Source organism: Manis javanica, chromosome 17 (assembly GCF_040802235.1).
Source record: "Manis javanica isolate MJ-LG chromosome 17, MJ_LKY, whole genome shotgun sequence".
Lineage (NCBI taxonomy): Eukaryota > Metazoa > Chordata > Mammalia > Pholidota > Manidae > Manis > Manis javanica.
In genome coordinates this window covers 63,923,056-63,946,507 of record NC_133172.1, presented here as the reverse complement: position 1 = coordinate 63,946,507, position 23,452 = coordinate 63,923,056, and the positions used below count along the sequence as shown (strand labels likewise).

General features: G+C 58.7%; 1 protein-coding gene across 8 annotated transcripts in view; it reads right to left on the bottom strand.

Annotated features, from left to right (window-relative positions):
* ACSF3 (acyl-CoA synthetase family member 3) overlaps positions 1-23,452 on the bottom strand; it is a 51,918-nt gene that overhangs the window by 5,899 nt on the left and 22,567 nt on the right. For 5 of the 8 annotated variants that reach the window (XM_036993973.2, XM_073226103.1, XM_036993971.2 and 2 more), the window contains exons 6-9: positions 19,261-19,373; positions 14,096-14,222; positions 1,663-1,797; positions 816-927 (exon numbers count right to left, since the gene is read on the bottom strand). In XM_036993973.2, coding sequence (XP_036849868.2) covers positions 816-927; positions 1,663-1,797; positions 14,096-14,222; positions 19,261-19,373 — 487 coding nt within the window. The other 3 variants (XM_073226106.1, XM_073226105.1, XM_073226104.1) reach the window with 3 other exon arrangements.

The window sequence follows — 23,452 nt, the reverse complement described above, 5'->3', positions numbered from 1 at the left end:
TGCTGCCCCGTGTAACAAGGGTTCCTGCTGTTTGTGAAATCATGTTAGATGGGCCAAAAATATTTCCAGCTCTAGGAGGAGGCGAGTCAGAGTGGAGTTGGAGGGAGAACATTCCTGGGTTTGAGATCAAGACTTTGGAGCTGTTACTAACGGCCTCCCTTCGGAGCTCGCCGGGGTGCTGGACCAGCATCCACCATGCCTCCTCCTGTCCTATCTGGCCTTTGACAAGGATGGGGATTCAGGCTTGGCCCTGGGATGGACCAACAGGTGCTGTGAGCACAGGGAGGGGCCTGTGGGTCGTGGGAGGCTTAGGGTTCAGCCAAGGCAGGGAGATGCAGGGAGACCCCTGACCTCGGCCCCAGGCAGTGAGCACCCCAAGGGCACGTGCAAGCTCCCTGCAACCAGCACCCATGGGCCGGGCACAGCCAATGGCAGGTGTGTGTGGCCTTCCAGGAGCAGGTGGGAAGGAGCTCTGCAGACTGTCTAGCCCAGCGCCCTGGCCAACGAGTCTTTCTAGACCTGGGAGAGGATCAAGCTGCTCACGACAGGGGACCCCGCCCCGGAGCACATGCTTCTGCCAGTGTCCTCTGGCAGGCAGGGTGGCCCCGTCTGCCTCTCAGTGTCCACGGCCTTGGGTGATGGGTAAGGACTGGGCCATCTCTGCCCCTCTGCCACCAGAGCTTCCCAGTGGGGGTCAGCCTCGTGTTAGCACCATGCTGCTGATGGCCTAGGCACTCAGCCCCCAAGATCACGACAGCAAGACCCAGACCTCTAGCTGTCCTCCTCCGACCCCACTACCCCTGCCCAGCCCTTACCGTGCCCATGCTTTGAGCTCCTGGTGGGACAGTGAGTGTCCCTCTTGAAGGGCCACGACCGCAGTAACCCGCTGGCCCCATGTCAAGTCTGGAACACCGACCACAGCCACATCTGTGGACAGAAGAACAAGGTGTGGCATCTTGAAAATGCACAATGACCACTGCACGTTGATTGGTAGTAGAATGCGTGGGCCATGCCTGGGACACAGGGTTCCTGCAGCAGGTCCTGGGAGAAGCCTGGCTCGGTGGCCCGGGAGCACACGGTCCTAGAAATGGTGTCTGGAGGGGACCAGGGAGTGGGCCGGGCCCCCCACCACTCCTGCCCTCCCTTGCACTGCGCCAGGGGAGAGTCGCTGGTAAGGTGGCAGGGGTGGTGGTGGCAAAAAGCCCAGAAGGCTCCACCTCCAGGCCTGCAGGCTCCCCCAGACAGGCCACGGGGCATCCTGGCAAACAGCCAGGCCTGGCCCCAGGGGAGCCGCCTGTGCTGACCCGAGGTCCTCAGAGCCCGTGGCCCGAGAGCAGCAGATCGGGGTGGCCCTGCTTCTTGGACTGGCAGCTGCAGCCCGCAGCACTCACAGGGCCTCTGTGCTCCTGTCAGGAGCTCTGCAGGCGCAGTGCCAGGATGGCCACCCCCAGCATGCTGCCACTCCTGAGCACAGGGGCGGCGCTGCGGCCCGCGGCATGCAGGGACTCACTGGGGTGCGGGGCGGGGCGGGCAAGGCCCAGCTGTGTGGCGCCCTGATGCGGGGTCACCTGGTGTCCGTGCTGCCTACAATCTATCAGAGGGAGACACGTCCCGGGGGCCCTGTCTGCCCGAGAGGCTCGGGTCGCCGTGCCCGGCCCTCACCTGCGATGCTGGGGTGGGCCAGCAGCAGCCGCTCCACCTCCGGGGCGCTGACCTTGTAGCCGCCGCTCTTGATGATATCCACCGACGTGCGGCCCCGGATCCAGTAACTGCCATCCTTGAACACAGCTGTGTCACCTGGGGACAGGGCTCTGGTGAGTCCAGCACCCGCGGCCTGGCGTGCTCTGGGTGAGTGCAGCACCCCCATGCTGGGTGCTTCTGGTCCGGCGGCGGTGGGGGGGGCTTTTGGGGACAAGGCAGCGAGCACAAAGTTTGATGGCTGTGCGCTCAGCCCGTGGGACTGACACTGGAAGAGCCCCTCTGGCTGTGTCCCTATGTGGCCAGCAGCACCCCAGTGGACAGATGGGGGGCCACTGCAAAAACCAGGGCTTGGAGGTGTGCTGGTGGGAGGCTGGTGCCACCACCACCCAGGCAGGCATCCCTTTTGCTGTTTTCAGCCCATGCAAAGGAGCACACACACAGAACTGGCCTTCAGTGTCCAGCGGGGCCTGGCCACAGAGGGCCCTGGTGGGCAGCGCATGGAGTCACACAAGGTCTCTGATGGGGGGGGACTCCCTTCTCTTTCCCACTGACCACTGTGCCTTCCCACCTTGCTCCTCCTGGACACCAGCCCAGGCGGGCCGCCCCAGCTGAGGCCACTCACACCTTTCTCAGGGGGTCCTGGGCACCGGGAGGGTCATCCAGGCACCACCTGGCATGAGGAGGTTACAGGACAGAGGGTGCCACAGGGTCTGGGCTCCAGCCTGGGGCGTCTGGGGCGCGGGTGGGGTGGGCTTGAGTGAGCACGCGGGGACGCCCCCACCCTACCCAGAAGGAGTGCTGGGGCTGCGCCAGGCTGCTCCCCCATGCGCACGGCAGGCAGTTACCAGCTGGAATAAAGCACCGACCTTTCCTCACACATCACACCCTCCGCCTGGGGAGGCGCACCCACACCTTGCAGCTCCTCTCCACCTGCCGCGCAGGCCGCTCTTTGGTTAAACGAGATGATGGGTGTGCTCGAACGGCTGCGGTCTGTCCACGGTTTTGCACAAAGGCCTGGCCCTGTGGGCATGGGCTGCGTGTGGCAAGCTCCCCTGCACCCACAGGAAGCAGAAGCAATGAGAGGCTCTGGGAAGGTGTGTGGCGCTCCCGGGATAGCCTGGCTCGGCAGGCAGCAGGCAGGCGTGGAGCGGGAGAGGCTGCCGGGGAGGCCGCGTGCCGCCTTTCCTAAAGCCCGTGAGGCCCACGAAGCCCCTCCCATCCCCCCTGGGCAGCCCTGGTTCTGCCTGGTCCCCTCCACACTGGGCAGCCACGCGGCCTGTGCGGGCTTCCCAACCTCCAGCCACACCCCCTGGGTGTCCTGAATGGCTGCCAGCCCAGGCCATCATGGGCTCCCGCTGCCAGGGTGGGGCCACGCTGGGGCTCAGGTCCCTCAGGTGGCTTCCTGTGCCCACCCCCATGGGCTTCCCTGCACCCGGAAACCCAGTGGAGGGAGGCATCACTGCCCCACCCTGGGCTCTACCTCCCACCCCTGGTCCTGCCCCCTCTGCCCATTCCCAGGCCACGAGGGTGGGGCCTCTGTCTGATGGCACCTGCACCCCTCAGCAGCTCAGCACTGCAGTGTACGCTGGGGTGAGAGCCCCTGGGGCTCCTGCCCACACTGCCCCCCCCACAGGCCTCTGGCTGGGCCTCCACCTGCCGCCCCCACGGCCATTCTGGCCAGACGACCCCGCTTTGGCATCTCCAGGCCCTTCCCTGCCCCAGCCTGTCCACTTCACTGGGCGCCCCCAGCCAGATGAAGAGGAGCGGTGAGAGCCGGGTACCGCGACCTGGTGGGGCTGGAGAGTCCTGGGCTGACTCGGACGGCCGCCGCGTGAAGGGACTGCAGACGAGGCGGCCACACGTGTCCTTCCAAGGGAGGCAGAGGAAGATGTGACAGTGGGCGGGCCACGTGAGGATGGAGGCGGAGATGGAGGAAGCTGGGCCGCCGGGAACTGGAGGGGGTGCGGCCCTGCCCACCTGGGTATCAGGCTGGCTGGGAACTGAAGGAGCAGGTCTCCGTGGTCAGCCGGTAAGTGGCTACGCACTGCCGGGACACCCGAGCGCCAGGTGCAGGCTGGGCTGCAGCCCCAGGGTGATGACAGCTGGCAGCATCTGCCGGCCAGACGGACACAGAGCAGTTCACACTGGCCTCGAGGAAGGGGCCCCTGGTGCACGGAACACCTCTGAAGGGGCAGCACAGGCGGGGCTGAGGCGCAGTGGGGGCAGTGGGCAGAGAGCTGGGGGCAGCCGGAGGGCAGCTGGGCAGGGCAGGACAGCACCAGGTGCGGTGGAAGCCGCAGCGCAGGGCGCCCTGGGAGGCGGGGCCTCCGAACACCCCTTCCAAGGCCTTGTGCTCCATTTTCTGGGATGTCTGCCGAGATGCTCGGTTCCGGCACAGGGAGCCTGGCCAGGAGCTTCCCGGAGTCCCATGCTCCTCACCCAGAGCACGCCTTCGTCTTGGAGCCCGTTTCAGTCCGAGGGGGCCTCAGCCTACAGGGTGTGCGGGATGTGGAGCACAGCGGCAGACCCGTGGGGGGCTGCTGTGTACACAAGCCCACTGGCAGGTGCGTGTGAGTGCCATTATGTACATGGCATGGCTACTGAGCGACGCGGGGACAGAGCCGCGTGCGCAGTGGAAGCAGGAACCCTGTGAGCCCGAAGGCACCCTGCCCACGTCAGGCAGTATCTGAGAGGAGTCAAGGGACAAGGCAAGTCCAGATGTCCCAAGACCCCAGAGCAGACACTAACATTTTAAAATAAATTTGAAAAGAAAAAAATGTGGGATGGAACCACCGCCATGCTCTGAGGCAGGGGGCAGGGTTCACACGGCCTCAGAGCCCCAGGCTAGGAGAGCCTGCGGGGTGAAAGCGCGAGGGCCGGACAGCAGCCTGGCTCCCCCAGCAGGGAGAGGCCCACTGTGGGCAGTGCCTCCCGGACACACGCCACCCAGGGACAGCGCCTGCTGGCTGCCCGCAGCCGACGGCCTGGACACTGTGAGGCCTCATGCCTTCACATGTAGCAAAGTGCCACCTTCTGCACAGAGGTAATGAAATCCTCGGGCTTCCTGCACCTCCACGACCTTTCCCGTGCGCCTCCCGACCCTGTGTGTGGCTCAGCTCTCTCGGGGTGCCACCTGCCCACACATGACACTTCAGGCCCTTGGAGGCTGAGGCAGCCGGGCCCAGTGGAGGGGTGCCCACCATTGCCGGCCTCACCCACCTCACGCTGGAGGCTGGCTGGTAGCCTGTAGCTAATGTGCAGCTCAGCCTCTGATGACACGTGGGTTCCACCTGGTAGGATGACTGGGGCCTGGTTTTGGGTGGTGGTGCCCAGAACTGGGTGGCTGGCACTGCACTGTGGCCAATCTCTGCCATGCTTCTCCTGAGCAGCGGCTGGTCGTAGGCACGTGGCCCTCTAGGAAATGACATTGAGGGGACAAGGCCCATACCCCATGGTCGCATTTATGTGACTCCACGTCTGTGACATTCCCTGAACCACAGGGAACAGAGGTGGCCAGGGATCAGGGCAGTGGGCGGAGGGGAACAGGTGTGAGGCCACCACGTGGCAGTGCATAGGAGCCTTAAGGTGACAAAAACATCTCATCTACATGGTTACACAGATCCACACATGTAACAAGGGCAGAGAGCTGGGTCCGTACACGCGCCATGTGCAAGTGTGTGTGGAGCTGGGATGCAGGCTGCCCGGGGACTGGCTTTGGCCTTGTCCCAGCTACACAGGATGCAGACAGCCAGCGAAACAGGTGGAGGTGCGAGGGTTGCCCTGCACGCACGTTACTTGAAGCTTCCTGTGAATCTGTGCACGTTTCAAGATAAAAGCTTTGGTTTACGGAGAAGTTTGCAGCCTCCCTGTTGGGCTCACGCCCACAGTCACCCCAGCACCTGCCCTGCGTCATGACTAAGCAATGATTTTTATTTTTATTAAGGTACCATTGATACACACTCTTATGAAGGTTTCACAGGAAAAACAATGTGGTTACTACATTCACCCTAATTATCGAGTCCCCCCCACGTCCCATTGCAGTCACTGTCCATCAGTGTAGTAAGATGCCCAGAGTTCCTATTTGCCTTCTCTGAGCTACACTGTCTTCCCCGTGACCCCACACACACCACGTCTAAGCAATGATTTTTTAAAGGAAGATCTGTGTCATGACTGGAAACAAGTGTCGGACAAAGGTAGGAAATGGCCTATCAGGCTGACTAATGCTGCTGTCAGGCTCCACTCGGCCTCAGGTGTCGGCTCCCAGCCTCTCCGGGGGTGCTGGGCAGGACCCGGGGACCCAGCCCTGCTCCTTGTTCCAGACGCCCACGACAGCTTCCCTGCCCTGGGGTGCACATGTGCACGGAGCAGCGGGGTCAGGATGAGACCTGAGCCGCACAGGGGCCTCCCGCTCTGTCCTGCCGAGGGGCAGCCCTGAAGGCTGTGTGCGGCTGGTGGAGAGGGACGTGGGGTCAGCCCCGGGTCAGTCTGGCCCCGGGCTGTGTCAGGGGGCGCAGCCCATCTCAGGTAGGGGCCCTGCCTGGATCCCTGTGGCGGCAGGCCCCAAAGACTCGCCTCCCCACGACGCTGGCCAGCTGGTGGTCGGCCTGGTCCCCTGCCCGTCAGGGAGGTTCTGGGATGCGGAGGCCCGCTTGTCTGCGGCGCGCGCACACCCAGGGGGCCCTGGCAGACGTCAGGAGCCCCACTGCGAGGCAGGGCAGGGAAATGGGGCGAGGCTCATGCCTTTGTAAAATCCACTCGGCCTGCAAAAAGGGCTCGGCTTGTTCTCTGGCTCGATCTACACGCCGTTCTTACCCTTCCAGTCCCTTAATCAACTGAGTAACTGTGACCGGGACCAGAGACAGACGTGCAGCGTAAAGGAACCTGTGTGGATAGAGAATGCTGAGAGCTGGGTCAACAGTCACCTGAATAATCTATTCTTAAGACAGAACTTCAAAGGAATCATGAATCGCCTCTATACATCCTGCCTTAGGCCGACCCCTACCTCCCGCAAGGCCCTGTGAGACCCCACACCCTAAACCCTTGAATGCGCCTCCTCTCTGAGGTCACTGCACTCCTGTCTGAGTGTCACGTTTTATATCAAATGAACCTTCTTGTTGCGTAAGCCAGCTGCACTTGTCTCTGAACCCTTCTCCATGATGAAGACAAGAACTGGCCGACCTCCACCTGGTGGTCAATGTCTGTCATTTTGCTCCTTCATTCAGCTTTCCAGTCTCAACACAATCCTTTTCTCTCTCCCTGTTTTATTTCAGACCAGAAGGAAAGTATAAGTTCTCAGAACACAGCTCTCTCCATCCAGGGCTCTGCGGCTCCCCCGAATCCTGGGGAGGTGGGGGCTCAGTTCCCACGCTGTGCAGAGTCAAGCGCACACCTCGCTGCCTCCTCTCGCGTTGGTGCCATTTATGCTTCAGGGAATCCACAGCAGTTCGCAGCTCGCGTTCTCGTGCCGCCGTTTCTTGTGTCTCTTTCAGGAGCATGTCCTTGTCTTCTGTAGACTTTTTCAATACTGTGAGGCGCAGCCAACCCACAGTCCCGGCTGCCTCCTGGGTACCGCTTACCATACCAAGGGCCACCCCACTGCCTCGGGTGTCACCTCCACTTGCCTCCAGCCCAGGGGTGGGGCCCAGTCCTGTAGGAGGCAAGCCCCTCAGACCACATACCCACTAGGGGACGATCCACTGTCTCCCCATTCACCGGGGCAGCTGGCTGAAGCACCCCTCCCATAAGGGCAGCCTGTCTTTTCCCTTGGTCAACAATGAACCCTGCCGACTATGCCAATTGTCTTGCCAGTGGGTTTCAGCCCTGGGCAAGTTTGCTATGGAGTCAATTTGACCAAAAAAAATGACAGTAAAATGTTCTTGGGGTGAAAGGCTTTATTACCTGGCTTGTCCTCCAGCGGTAGGTGGAGCCGAGCTCTCTATACAGCACAATAATAGCTTATTGCCTACGGGTGTGGAAGCGGCAGCCCAGCAACAGGCCAGTTACGTCATCAGGTGGTTTAAGTTCAGTGGGGATCCTGGCCATAGGAACCCCACATGTTCTTTGGGCATCCAGCCCTGTTGTAAGGGCCCAGGACACGGAAGCCAAGGGCCTAAGCCAAGTCTTGAGAGAGCAGCAGAGGCTGCCCAAGGGGAAGGTCAGCAACCCACACAGCACCAAGCTAACGACATTTGCTTTTTACAACATATTTACCAAAACACACTAATGCTGGACTCAGTCTCACACCCCTGGCTTTGGCACCCACATCAAAGGGGCTCACTGTCATGGAACCACCATCAATAAGCTCTTGCGACCCCGAGCTCAGGAGCAAGGGTTTCCAGCAGGGCTTACGTGCCGCTCTCAAATCCTGTGCTGTTTCGTGTCTCTGCCTTAAACAGATGCGTGGCCAGTGTGGGCAGCAGACCCGGTCCTGCCCACCATGGCCCTCAGAGGGCTCCAGGGTTGGGGGCCCTGGGGAATGGCACAAGCCCTGACCCCTGTGTATCCAGAGCGTCCCCAGCGCCCCAACCCGGCTGGACAGACGCAGACAGAAACGAGCTGGCTGAGACCCCAGCCCTGCAGTGGCCCCGGCGCTTCTGAGACTCAGGTCCTGGTCCTGGAGGAGATGGCGGGTGCCTGTCACCACTGCCGCTGGCACCCCCACCCACCAGCAGCTTTGCCCAGAGGCCCTTCCCACGTCTGCTCAGTCCTGACCCCACCTACAGGGGGAGGGGCAAGCATGGGACCCCAGCCACCTCTCCCAGGCGCTTGGGGATGGCCGCCACCCACGCTGGGCTCCAGAAAGACGGACCCACCTGCCACTCCTCCCTCCCTGCAGCTGCTGTCTGGGACCCACTCCTGCAGGGAGGAGGCTGGGGAAGGTGCCAGAAGGAAGACAAGACATAGCAACTGCCAGGGGAGTTCACCGCACCTGAGAAACACCAGGCAGAGGCGGGGCGAGGGCGCCTCCCTCCCGAAGCCGACGCAGTGGTGACTGCCAGTAAGGGAGTCCTGGGAAGGGGGTGACGATAAGGGAGACAGAGGCCGGAGGCCAGAGGAACGAGAGGCCGGGCACCTGGCGGGCCAACAACACCGCTGTGAGGGCACAGGGTGCTGACAGGCAGTCCAGGGGCGGCAGTGAGGAGCAGGTGGCGCCCGGCCCTTCAGGCGCTCGGGGGTGTGGACCGCGAGCTCGGCCTCCCCACCACCCTTCCTGCTCTCCGCCCCGGGGCCAGCCGGGCATGGAGCAGGGAGAAGACCAGCCAGACCAGTCCCTGAGTCACGGCACCCGAGGTGCACGGCCAGTCGGACTTCAGGACTCAGGACAGAGGGAAGGTTCTCTGACCTCCAAAGAGGGGAAAGGTCGTGAGGCACCAGGAACAGCCTGGCTGCAGCGGGGCCAGAGCCCAGAGAGGCGGTCTCCACGGAACTCTGTCCCGCACAGAACACTGCATGCTCTCCAAGAGCGCACATCCCACACGTGCAGGCGCAGGAGGTTCCCGGGAACGGGGGCCCCAGATAAGGGCCAAGATCGCGGACGGGGCTGTGGATGATGGGTGGCCCAGGTGGGAGCTGGGCTGATGTGGGGCAACCAGCTTAGCCGGGGGACATGGGGCCCTGGGGTCTCCCAGAGGAGGTGCCGCTGGGATGGGAATGTCCTCCCGACTTGGGAACAGTTCCGAAGGAGCCACGGCTCCCAACAGCTTGGCTCTGGCAGCACGTTATGGCCTCACAGCACAGACCCTGCCACCGGCCTTGACAGGAGAGGGCTCCGGGGCACAGTTCGGCCCAGCTGGAGGCCTGGAGGAGGCCATCCCAGAGTTTAGGGTACAAAGTCAAAATCAAAGGAATAGCTGACAGGTCCACGCAGCTGGCTACCCTCCCAAACAGGGGAAGCCAATGGAGTCTTTACATCATGCAGGTGTGACTGATAAAAAACACACCCGCAGGTCTGGGAGCCACCAGGATGGATAAATGGGCCCCAGGAGCCAGTCTGCTAGGGCAGGAGCTCGGGGGGACAGAGGGCACACTGTGACGCCATGGTGCTACCCCACACAGAAGCCGGCTCTGGGTGGATTGGAGACCTGACTTGGTGCTAGCAGAGCGTGGAGATGCAGGAGAATCTTCCTGACCACTGTAAAGGGTTTTTAAGCAAGATAAAAAATAAGGCCCACACTCAGGGACCCAGGGCCATGACCCAACCCAACCTTCCACATATGAAAGGTGCCATCAGCAAGGGGACCAAGCCACAGCCGGGGGACATCTGTGTGCACAACCAGGGCACATGGAGCTCAGCCTCCTGCAGCCGGGGAAGCACAGGGCAGCTGCCGGCTGAACAGCCACGTCCCTGCAGGGACCCCTTGTCTGACGCGGCCTGACTGCCTGCCCTGGGCTCGAGTACGTGGCTCAGACGTGAGATGGTTGTAGATCTGTGAGCATCTTGGGAGCTGCCCAGGTGTGATCTGAAACTAGCACACATGTACACGGAGGGCAGGGAGAGACAGAAGAAAGAGGATGCCACTCCAGGCTGGCTGGCAGCAGGTGCAATCGATAAGGGAGTCTCTACTTGAGGCTTGCATGGGGCCAGGACTGGCAGCTCTGCTCCTGCCCACCACATCCCAAAGCTTCCAGAAGCCGTGCCTGGATCCAGGCACATCTCAGGGCTGTGTCCCGGGGGGCAGCCTCTGGGAGTAGGGAGGGCAGGCATAACCCCGATTCGACAGGGAGCAGGTGAGGAGCCCCCCACTGCTGGGGCCCAGCTCACGGGGCACTGGGCAGACATGTCCTCTTGAGGACGGCCCCCAGCAGTGGTCGCTCCTGGCCTGTTCTGGAGACGGGGTGACCTTCAGCTAGGCGTACTATCACGCCACTGACATGGGAGCCCTGGGGTCCCTGCTGGCAGCCATCTGCCTGACTCCGAGCTGTGACTTGGGCAGAATGACAGCAGTCCTACAGCACAGACCATCAGAGCTCAGAGCAGCCGTGGGCACGCCACCTGGGCAGGAGCTGAACAGAGCCCGAGTGCCTCTCTGAGGCCGACTTCACGGAGGCGCACTTCAGTGTAAGATTTATAAGTTTGTACTTCTCTGAGTTTATGACAGAGACAGACTCACTGACTAGAGAGAAAATGAGGAAGGAATGAAAACTGCAGATAGCAGCAGACAGCGCCCTGTGCTTGGCATGCACACACCAGACGCGCACGGGCGACGCTGGCAGGGGCTCTCCTCACGTCGCCGTTCCTCAGACGCCGCTTCCACAGGCCTCGCCGTGCCTGCTGCTTGGACATCGCAAGACCTGCCACAGCCGCGGGGTCCCCGTGTCTCGTACCAACAGTGCTTCGGCAGACATCTCTGGCATCCACCTTTCACCACCTGATTATTTTCTTTGAATAGATTCTTAAAAAAACTCCATGCCTAGTCCCACCCGTGGTGGGGGTCCCTGCCTCATGGTACTGAGGGTCAGCCTTTTACAGAGCTCTGCCTGTCTGCTGCCCGGAGTTTCCACGTTTACCTCTGTCACTAGGAAGGGAGACACGTCCCATATTCCTACAGGAACGGCACCTCTCCAGTGATCCGCGTGTCCCCTGTGCCATGTCCCTAGCAGAGCTGCCAGGCTCGTGAGTGGTTCCCAGGGATCACAGTCAGCCGTAACGTCACACAGACGACGGCGTCTCCACACCTCCACGGTCCTGCTCAGGCTGCGCACTTGGGGGGGCCCGGCCCCCAGGAAACAGCTCTCTGTGTGGTCCCAACGCGCGGCAAGGCTTTCTCTTTGCCGTTTTCTTAAATGAACAGCTTTCAATGTCTGTGCTGTGCCCACTGTGCGGGAGAAAGGGGAGGGCTCCTGCCTGACCCCATGAGGCCCAGGGCCTCCCCACGGTCACCCAGCCATCCAGACGTCTCCTCCTCAATCAGCCACACGCAGTCCACTCTGTGACAGTACATGGCATGGGACAGAGTATGTTTAAAGTCAGAGATGCTCTTTCGTTTCCCATGTTCAGTTATCAGTCTCTGCAGAAGGACAGAATTGCTCAGGGGAGTGTTGGGGGGACAGGAGGGGTGGCAGTGTGTCCTTGCCCACTTCCTGTCCTCTTCCCCCCTGTGTCTTCTCTGTGTCCTGAGCGTGTGCAGGTCCCAGACTTGCCAGTCTCCTTCCCCACACGTGGAGCCCAGTGGCAGCAGCTCTTGGTGCCACCAGAGTCTGGGTGGCAGGAGGCGCTGGCCAGGGAAAGGGTTAAGTTCAGTTTACCCTGATTTCTATTCAATCCTACCATCCCTGAGGAGCAGCAGCTGTGGGCGCTGGTGCTCATTACGCAGTCTGCAGCGCTAATGGCCGTGACAAAGGCGCGAGGCCCGGCCTTACCCCCGAGAGCCAATTAAACACACATACTCCCTTCCTGTTTGCCGCGCATTACAATGAAATTAAACTGAATTTCAAAATCATTTTCTCCTAAAGACATCTCCCAAATAATTAACGCATGCTATTCCTTTCAGCTGAAGTGCTCATCAGGAGAGGGACTAGACCGCACTGAGACTGCCCGCGAGCCGCGTGGCCGCCGCCCCTTCTCAGTGAGCCTGCTGGCAGCATCCATGGGGCTTCGGCTACCCGTCTGCTAAAGAAAAAAATCCTGCATCTTCTTACTGAATTTAAAAATAAAGGAGACGGCCACAACGTCAAGTTAGGCCTCCACTTGGGGCGATTCCGAGGGCTACAGGGGGCACGTCCCACAGGCACGCTTAGCCCAGGAGCAGCCTTTCGACCCTGCGCTGGGGGGCATGTGAGGGGCCTGCTGCTGCCAGACCACCTGGTATTAACGCAGCGTTGACAAAGGCCGGCGTGTTAGCTGAGGGCCCGGAGGAGGCAACCCGGGCTCCTGGTCTCAACCTGCAAACCCTCTGCTGACCCGCCCCACATGCCCCTGCCAGGCCTCCCAGGGCACCGGCCTCTACTCTGGGGCTGACAGATGTCCACCATGCACACCCTTCAGAGCCCTGCACACACCTGCTCTCTCTGCCCAGCATGGAGGGACAGTAGGGACAGGACACTTCCAACCACAGCTTGTGGGAAACACACTTCCCAGGGCCTGAGGGCAGTGGGCCACAGACGGCTGTGGGAGAACAGCCTAGATGCAGGACTGGCCGGGGCCAGCAAGGCAGACCGAAGGTGACCCCTGCCAGAGGGGCAGAGAGGGGCCACCTAATCCCCCCGGAGGACCCTCCAGCTGCCCCTTCACCCTCAAGCCTCCCCTGGATGGCCCACACAGCACCCGGAGACTGCCGGGGCATCTCCACACAGCCCTCTGCTCTGTCACTTGGAGACCTCAGACCCATGGCGGCAGCAGGAGGAGAGGGGACGAGACCCACCCCACAGCTCACACTGGCCTGAGCCTGGTGAGGTGGCATGTGTGTGGGCGTCAGCCGCGAGCAGCACAAGCCATGGGGTGGCTGCCCCCCAACACGCCCTCTCCCCGTCTCAGATGCGCGCGGCAGCACCCCACGGCACCCCAGAGCACCTGTCCCTCCGCAGGCTGCTGCCTTCTCCAGAGCTGTGCTCCCCACAGGCAGCGGAGCAGAGAGCGTTTCTGACTATGGGGCCACACATGACGACAGATGAAGGCAGGCTTTCTCTTTGGGAAATACTGCTGTAAGATTACTACGAAATGTGTGCTCCGCACAAGGGTTTTATGCATATAGACAGGCAGGCAGGAAGTAGAGCCCACCCCAAAACCCACCCACTGGGTGTCGGGACCTGTTGCCAACGAGCACATAAACCAATCAGTGCGGCTGTGAACCTGCACGTTCCCAGGACTGGTCAGGATGGCCGGGGTCAGGGGCAGGGGGGCCGGGGAACTGGGGGATGAAAGGGGAGAGGCCCTCAGAGCAGGTGAGGGCCCCACCTCCATTCCAGCAGGGGTGGGCTCCATCTGCCCACACCTGGGACCAAGGCTCAGCCCAGGGTGACTCTGGGAGCCGTACCACCAACAGCCATACAAACACATTCTATACATATATAAACCCATATTCTATTCTATCAAAAGGACTTTGGTCTTGAGTAGGGGAGGGGAAGATTTGAAAGCAGGTGGGTGGCTGGGAGTGAGTAGGGCCTCTGACTGGAGCCCAGTGGTGGTGGGAGGTGGCTGAGTCCTGACCCCTGAGGGCAGAGGGGCAGGTGGAAGCCTCACCCCAGAGCCTGGAGGCCCCCCTCATGGCTGCGGTCTCAGAAGCTGTGTTCTAGGGTCTGGGGGGAGCAGGGTGCTGGGTGCAACTGCAGAGATGGGAGACACAGAAAGTGCCCCTATGCTGCCCGCCGTCTGCCCTCCACGGGAGATTATGGGGGTGCCCCACACAGTGACGCCCACAGTGGCTGAGCCACACCCCCTCCGGCCCCTCCCTCCTACCTGTCTTGAACCAGCCATCTGAGGTGAAGGCCTTCTTTGTCTCCTCAGGTCTGCCCCAGTATTCCCGGAACACGGAGGGCCCCCTGACCAAGAGCTCCCCTTCCTTCTCCTTGAACCCCGGGGTCACCTGCAGCACAGGAGACACACACACGTCAAAGCACACACCTCGCAGGGCAGGGTCTCCACCTGCCTGTCCACATGCTCTTCTGAGATTAGACACTTTGTGGGAAATGACTGAAAAATGCAGCTTTCAGGACTGGAACTCAATCACGGCAGCCCTGGGCAGGGAGCTGAATGCTACTTTGTTCATCTTAAAATAACTCTGTCCTCCAATCTAAAGGTTTGAGAGACTGGCCCAGGCCTCAGAGCCCAAGGCTCAGCTGGATCTGAGCTTCTGTCCACTTCTGAAGCTGTGCTTCTGGTGTCCCCATGAAACTCTGTCTCCAGGGAGTGTTTTGGACAAAGCCCGGAACACAAGAAGCGGGCAGCTGCCCACAGCCTCCGTGGCTACCAGAGAGGCTCTGTGGCCGCTGTAGGGCCCTCTGGGCTGGTTACTCTGCTCGGTGAAAAGGAAGGTGACAGAGCAGCTGACAAAGAGAGGAGGGCTCCATGCAACCCTGGGCGACCGGGGGGGCCACCAGGCGCACCCGGTCCCGGGAAGGAGGGATCTCCGTGCGTCTCTGCTGTGAGCACAGCAGAGAGCTGCAGGGAGAGTGGGTTTGACGGGACGCCGAGCGGGGGTTTCCGTGGCGCACTGAGGCGAGCACACGAGCAGGCACCCTGTGGGCCACAGGGGCCTCGGGGAAGCTGCTGCTGGCTTCATGCTGGCTGCGTTATTCTGAATCTACAGACGTGCCTGAACCAAGACATCAGATGACGTCCTAGTCTTACTTAGCTCGTCAACTCCCATTTGGAATGAACTTTACTGGAGGAAGAATCATCCCTGCTTTTTAAAAATCAGAGACCCTTTGAAATGGGCTATAAAACCACCTGATCGAGGACTGGAAGTCTGAGCTTCCCCGGGGCGGACGCAGGGCGGAGGGCGGTGGCGGCCTGCTCGCTGAGTCCTGCTGCTGAGCTGTTGGCCCGGCCCCTGGAGGGAGGGGGACACCCAAGAGGCGGCCGGGCTGCGGTCTGGGCCCAGCCAGTCTGCTGCCGCCCAGACTGTTCTGAGGAGACTTGTATGTGCTTTTTCAACTAAACCATAGGCTTTATTTGAATTTCACTGATTTTTCCACTGCTACCCTTTATCTGCTCCACTGCCAAGGTGAGACTGGCCACAGGATGGCACACCTGCAGGGCAGGTATGCAAAGCAAGACAGAGGCTTTGAGAATGAACTGACAGGGAATCTAACCCCAGAGAAAAGTCGGAACTTGCAAACTTAAGCCACCTGCTAACAGCAGAACAAAGACATCAAATTCCGCACTGAGTAAACAAGGTCTGGAGTCTAATGACATTAAAAATGTCTAGGACACAAAATTACTCATTACACAGACCAGGAAAATGTCAGCTCCTGCAGAAAAGACCCCAGTGCAGGGCAACAGCAGACGGCACAGACCTGGGGAGGGCCCAGCAAAGACTTTAAAGCACATAAAGTGCTCGAAGCAGTGGAAGCAAACACTCTTGGAAATAAATGGAAAAGCAGAAAGTCTCAGGAGAGAAAAGATACAAAGCAGAAATAGAAATTTTAGAATTGAAAAATGAGTAAGAAGAATTCACTAGACGGGCGCAGTAGCAGAATGGAGACCACGGAAGAAGAATCCGGGAGCTCGGAGATCAACAGAGAAATAAATAGAACAGCATCTACAAAAGAGCCTACAGCTAATGCTTAAGAGTAAAAGATCAAACCACCGCTCCCATAAGATCAGAAACAAGACAAGGATAACCACGAGTCACTATCTGATCTCACACTGGAAACCCTAGTTGGGGCAATAAGGCAAGAAAAAGAAATGAAAAAATCATACAGATCGGAAAGAAAGAAAACTGTTCCTATTGGCAGAAAACATGATTGTATATGTATAAAATTATAAGGAATCTGCAACAAAAAAACCCTAAACATAGTAAGTGGATTTATCAAGGTTACTAAAGAACATGAAGCCAACACACTCAAGCCAATTGTATTTCTGAATGCTAGCGATGAACAATTAGAGACAAAAATTTCTACACTTACAACAGTTTAAAAATAAGACGAAACAGAGGAGGGGGAATAGAAGGAGAAAAGAAAAGAAGGAAAACTTAGGTATAAATCCAACAGAAATGTCTAGGGTCAGTGCGCTGAAACACACGCACACCCACACCCACGGCACAGCGGACCCGATACAAGGAGAGATGAGCTGTGTGCACAGATCAGAAACTCATCGTAGAAAATATGCTGATTCCCCCCAAATGGATCTATAGAGTTAATGTGATTTTTTGCATTAAATGGATTTTATAAAGACAAACTATTCATAAAATTGGCATGGGCACAAAAGAAACAGGGTAGCTAAATAACTTTGAACCAGAGGAGCAAAGTTTGTGGAATAACATAATTTTGGGACTTATTATAAAGCCGCAGTCATCAGTACAGTGGCATTTGGCAGAGGAGCAGATACAGAGATGAATGGAGGAGAACATGTGACCTATATGAAGACCTGCTCAGATATGCACACTTGATTTCTGACAAAGTTGTAAAGGTAATACAATGAACAAAGGGCAGTCTTCCCAACAAAGAGTAGTTTTGAACAAGTGGACACACACACACGCACACACACACACACACACACACACACACACACGCAAAAGAATCTTCACTTAAACCTCACATAGTATGCAAAAATTCTCTCAAAATGCATCATAAAGATATAAATATAAACCGTAGAACTATAAAACTAAAACTTTCAGAAGAAAACCTAGGAGAAAACCTTTGGGAACTGGAGTTAGGCAAAGAATTCTGAGAGAGAATACCAAAAGCGTGATCCATAAAAGAAATACAACAGACTTCATCAAAACTAAGACTTCTGCTCTATGAAATACAAGAGAATGAAAAGACAAGCCACAGACTGGAAGGAAATACTTGCAGATCAGATATCCAACAAAGAACTCAACAGAAGGAAATGAGCCCCCGAGGGGAAGATGTAGGAGCGCCAGGACTCCGTCTCCTCACCAAGGCAAGCTGCGCGGCCAGAATGTCCGACGGCACCACCACGGAGCTCAGGGGTCCGCTAGAGGTTCGCGGCTCCCAGGGGAAGGCTTGGGCGGTAGGCTGCTCAGTTCTCAGCACAGAGGCAGGTACACACCCCCAGCCCAGCCCCACAGCAGGCAGCCATGCATGTGATCCCTGAGCAGCTCGCACACAGCTTGTGGGAGCCAGGCTGGGCCAAAAGGACCCTGTCCCCCAGATACCAGGGATCTATGCTCTGGTGTCTGTTTCTAACCATAGAGGTTCAGAAAGACAGGTGGGCACTGTTGTACCTCCCCCACTGTTGACTTTCACGGGTAGGACTACTGCCCTCCCTCCCCACTATCATTTTTTGCTTTTCCACTTTGGGGAGCCTGACGTTAAGATTAGAATAATCAAAAACAACTGCACATTCATGGAAAACCAGAAAGTGACAGCACAAGCCCAAGGAAAGGCACAGAGAAGACATAAAACAACCTTAAGCCTGTACCTTGGGCCGCCTGCCAGCACTGAGACAGCCTACACCAGGCAGCAAAACAAACAAAATACACAGAACAGCAAATGCTAGAGAAGGGGAGGATCTGATTCCCACTATTACCACACCGTCACGTTCAGATGCCCACTGTTCAACAAAAAATCACAAGGCATACAAAGAAACAGGGAAGAATGGCTCATTCAAAGGAAAAGAGTAAGTCAGCAGAAACTGTCTCTGAAAAAGAATGGCAGATATCCTGGAATACTGTCTTAAAGATGCTCAAAGAATTAAAGAAACATGTGAAAAAGTCAAGAACACAACGCATGAGCAAAATGGATGTATTAATGAAAAGAGAAAAGCTAAAAAGATATTCTAGGGCTGAAAAGTACAATAAATGCAATGAAAAAGTTCACTAGATAGATGTGAGTAGGAAGAACTTGAAGATAAGACAAGAAAAATAGTCAAGTCTGGGGAATAGACAGAAAAATGACCGAAGAAAAATGCACAGAGCCTAAGCAACCTGTGGGATATCAGCACACAGACAGACGTGCATACGGCCGGCTGGTCCGCGGGCAGCTGCCGCCGCCTCTGCCAAGGTGCTCATGGCGGCCGCGGGCTATTTCAGGCAAGTTGGCAGGCAAACAAGACACTATTCTTGATGCCATTTGGACACTTTCATGAAGTCACGCTGAAAACCGCCCAGGCACCCCACCGCCCCCCTTTGCTAAGACATCCAGCAGCACCTCCTCAGCCCTCCTGTCCTGTGGAAGCCAGTCCGCGGCCCCTCCCCGCCCAGGCGTGGGGCAGAGCTGGGGGAGGGCTGGCGACCAAGCTTGGCGGGAAGAGACTAGCCATTCCTGCCTCTACAGCCTCCCTGGGCAGAACCGACCACACGGCAGCGCTGGGGAAGCCATGTCCATCACATCACGGCTGGTTCCTGCCGACCCCTAGACTCTTCTCCAACTTCTGTTCCCTGTGATGAGCAGATCAGTAGGTCCTAAAATGTTTTCTTCTTCTATTTTGTCAGTTTTGGAATAACACAGAAGCTAAGAGCAAGCTACCAGTGACTCGGCGCATGCGGGCCACCTCTACTTACAGGGTAAACCCGCCAGGGGCCTCCAGAGGCTGGGGGACCAGCCGCACCTGCCCTCAGGGTCAGGGTCTGCTCTTGGGCGCCAGGGTCCTGCAGCACAGCCTTTTAACTGATGCTGCTTGCACCCTCTGCTTTAACCTGGCCATCCTTAGGAAGGTGGTAGTGCCCTGTCTCCAGGTGTGCCCAGTGGGCAGGGTGCCGGGGCCGGGTCTGGTACAGCCAGGCCTTGACTCCTCGCTGCCCACAGAACCAGCAGTGCCCAGAACCACAAGCGGTGCCCTCAGGAAATGCCAGCCAGCACCCATCATGCAGGAGGGGTGTTCCCCAAGTGTGGGGCTTCACCTCCAAGCAGAGAGACCCTCCAGCCCCTATGACTGGTCTGCTGGGTGGTCACAGCTATGCGACACCATGTGCTGTCAGCCATGAAAAGGGGGCCCACCTTGGTCTCCTTCTCATTCCCTTCTGCGTGGAGGATGTAGGGGCAGCCCTCCTTCTTCAGGTTTTCTGAGACAATGCGCACCTCGATGCCTGGCAGTGGGGTCCCTACAGACCCTGCAAGGAAAAAGAAACAGGAGAGGAAAGCAGACAGGTGCAGAGGGACTCCAAAGAAGAGGCCTATACCCTGTGGTGTTTGCATCCCAGCAGGACGTCACGCATGGGGGAGACCCGAGGGCCAAGACTTGAGCCCCACATGGTGCACGCTGGGGGTGCTCGGGCTCCTGAGAGCATGAAGGCTGTCTTCCAGTGCTGCCAACACCTTCAGGCATCTCGGGAGGTGTCCCAGCATGAAGAGGGCCACGGGGACCATGGCCACTTTTACGGTAGCACCTGGCAGAGAAGCGAGGGCACTGGGGTGCCCTGGGCAGAGAAGGCCTAGAGGGGCTGATGCGGGAAGGCAGGTGGTGGGTGTGGACTCCCACGGCTGGGGAGACTACCACTGGCATTCTGGTCACTTACTAGGCAGGGAGTGGGGGTGGCCTGTCGGTACCCCCAACCAGCCACAGCCCTCGCTGCCACAGTCGATGAGGGGCTGACATGGGATAACGTCCTGGGAAGCCGGCTCAGGAGCTGCACGCTCCACTCAGGGTTGTGGGACCTGCTAGAAAGGCACCACCCTGTCCCCTCGGACTCCCTGAGGCTGAGGTTCTCAGGGGTGAGGTTCAGGCCCATAGCCAGTGAGCTCTCTGCTGTCCCACACCCTGGAGACATGACCTCGACTCTGGTCAAGAATCTGTGTCTGTCCCAGTGGGAAGCAGAGGGACCAGCACCTTCCCAGACCTTCCTTCTTTTTTCTTCCCAAGATTTTAAAAGTTAAATTGAAATCCACATCAATTAATCATTACAATTCAATTCCATGGCATTTCATACATTCACAACGTTGTGCAGCCATCACCACTACCTAGAGAAATTTCCATCCTGGAAGGAGATCTGTGCCCATCAGCGTTCATGCCCTATACCCCCGGTCTCCCAGCAGCCACTAAACCACCTTCCCTACAGATTTGCCGGCTCCGGACGCTTCCTGGTGCTGCATGGCGCCAGGACCCTCAACACTCCAGCCAGCCTGGAGGCCGGGGTCTCAGCCTGGCGTGCAGACGAGACACGAGGGCCAGAGATGGGAACCGGTCAAGCGCAGAGCTAGGCCTGACCACAGCCCTGACCTGGCCAGCCATGCTGCTGCCCCGCCTGGCACTCGCCTGGGTGCCAGGACCAAGGCCATCCTGCACACTGGACACAGCTCCCCAACCTCCAGGGCCCTGTCCTTCCTGGACACGGCTCCCCTTTCTGTGCAGGCCTCTCTCCTGGGGCAGGTTCAACCCCAGTTGTCCGTACTGCTCCTCCCTGGACCTCAGTGTCTGATAAGGACAGGCCGGGGCCACTGCTGGGGTGCCCACCTGGGCCAGGGCCAAAGCCTTCAGGGTGCTCCCAGCTGCTCGTATATATGGTGAGACTTCAGCAGGCTGCCCTGGATTTAACCCTTAAGAGACTCCGGAGTGTGGTCACACTGACAAGGTGTGTGTGTGTGACAGAACAAAGGTTTCAGGGGAGGCGGGCAGGTGAAGTGCAGAAGAGAAAGGCTGGGTGTGGGTGGCTGACACCGTGCAGGAGGGCGCTCCCCCAGGCCACGCTGACCCGCCCACCACCCACATGGCGCCGAGGCCCGCAGAGCTGACGTCGTGCCTGTGTCACCGGACAGCTTCCTGCTGCCTGGACGGGCAAGGCAGTGCTAGGCAGGGTGGTTACCTGATGCTGGGAAATCGTTAGCACTGTGAGCGGATTCATTCCCTCTGACACTGGTCAGCTAGGACTTCAAGTACCGGCCACGGATAAGTTCTAGGAACTGACCGGAAGCCACCAGGCAGGAGGCGCTGCACCTGACTCCAGAATCTGAAGGGGGCTGGGCGCCTGACTCAGATGGCCGCTCTTACCGCCTGTCTCGGGCTGCGTGCCAGCTGCTCAGGCCCCAGGTCCACTCAGAGAGCCCCACGGCCTCAGAAGCGTGGGCCCTGTGCTCGCCCCAGGAGGGAAGAGAGGGCCCCCCAGGCCTCGGGACCACAGGGAGGCACTGGGACAAGGGCTCCTGACCTGGGCAGCAGCTCTTAGGGGGGGCGTGTGGACAAGGTTGAGAGCCCATTCCCAGAAGACCGCCCCTCCCTCTTCAGGCACCATGACTTCTGTCCAGCGTGGCTGCAAATCAGAGGTTCCCATGACCCTCTCTCCTGGGATTCAATTAATTTGCTACTGTGGCTCATAGAACCCAGGAAACCAGTTCACGCACCAGGTTTCCAGTTTATTAGCAAGACGCCCCTGAGGAGCGGCAGAGGGAAGAGGCGTGTGGGGCGAGGCGGGGGCCCAGGAGCCCCGCTCTCCAGGAGCACCTCCCACACCTCCCCCTGCTCACCGGCACTGGTGAGGCTTCCGTGGGACACCTTGTGTGGGCCTGACCGACCGGGTCATGGCCTTTGGTGCTCTGCTCGGCCTCCGGCCTCTCTCCTTGCCGAGGCCGGGGGTGGGGGGAGGGGGCTGAAGACATCTTCCCCTCTCACCTCTGAGGAAACTGCGGGGTCTTAGGAGCTCTGTGCCAGGAAAGGGGACCTGTCCCGTCCTCCCCCCTCCTCCCACAACAGGGAGTCTGGAAGGCCAGCCTCCCGCCACCAGCCTCAGCCTCCCCCTACAACCCACTGATTTCTCCTTCGTAGTTTTTGAAAAAGGAGAAACCGTCTCTGGCTCCTCGTGCTCCGCTCTGCTGTTCAGCCCTTTCTTCCATCAAGGGTAAAAGTTACAGCCTTACAAAGACCTGTAATGAAAGCACTTGAGGTGATGGATTACAGTGTCTCAGATGCCACAGGAGAATGTCTCCAGGAAGAATCAATGACGGGGTGTTACAGGCCTGAGACATGCTAAAGTTTCTTCTGCACACAGAGGGGACTACAGCCAGGGGTGGGCCAGCCACAGAGCCCTGCAGGTCCCCCACCCCACCCTCAAGCTGGCAGAGCGGAGCAGGGTCAGAGGGGCAGCAGCTGCTCCTACCCACGGGGACAGCACCCTCCTGCCCATGTGGACAGCGCCCTCCTAGCACGTGGACAGTGCCCTCCTAGAACGGGGATAGTGCCCTCCTAGTGTCCACCTGGGAAGCAGCGCTGGCCATGGTCAGAAGTGCATGTGGCTCTTGCACTGCCTTCAGAACAGCTGTCAGCTCTTCTGAGGTGACTTTGATTGGCCTGTGGCTCTGTCCAGCGTCTGGGCAGTGAGGCCACTGCAGCTGGTCCCCAGAGAATGGAAACAGGCTGATAAGGTCCTGGAGCTCCTGTCAAAGCTCCACACAGTCACTGCAGGGGCCATTAGCGCCTCTGATCTCAACCTCCAATTAGCGGGTGATTAGGCCCAGCAGGGCTGGTCATGAATTATTCATCGCCCTTCACCAGTAACCAGGATGCAGGGAAGGAAGGATCAGAGGATCCCACCCAAAGCTTAGCACAAAGCAAACGTCCCTCCTTCATGCAGTGAGTCCCTCCTCTGAGGGTGACCTTGCCCTCCGCGCCCATCAGGTTTTGAAAACCTTTAAATGGATCCTGGAGTCTTCTGATGCCGGTAGGAGCAGCCCTCAGGGGCCATGAGCAGGACGGGAGGGCTGGCAAAGAGGACACCGAGCCAGGACAGGTGTGGGGTCCAGCATGGGGAGGGAGGGGACATGGGCTGGTCCAGCAGGAGCCCAGAGCCTCCACCAGGACGAGCCCCGGCACCAAGAAACCTCAGCCTGATTTCCCCAGAAACAAAGTGCAGAGGTCGCAGGGACTCTCCTGTCGCTCTCTGAAGTTCGTGTGGAGGCTACTCTACTTTTTCTGACACAAAGAACCAGAGTGCTGTCAGATTCCAGGGGTATCTGACTGTGTGCAGGATAGAGGCTGTGCCCAGCTGGGCTCTGATCTTCTCCGTGGTCTCTGAGGCCAAGTAAGAGCTGCAGCTTAATTAATAATCAAGAGTTAGTGCTCCCCGATGTCCTGCCCAGTGAGCCTCGGGGGTCAGAGTCCTGGGGTTCCGCCATCCTGAGAGGGAGTCTGAACATCCTCTCGGGTGCCTTTGTCCAGACTGGCTGCTTTCCTGGCTCCCCTGGGCTCTGCCTCCGCCACCCG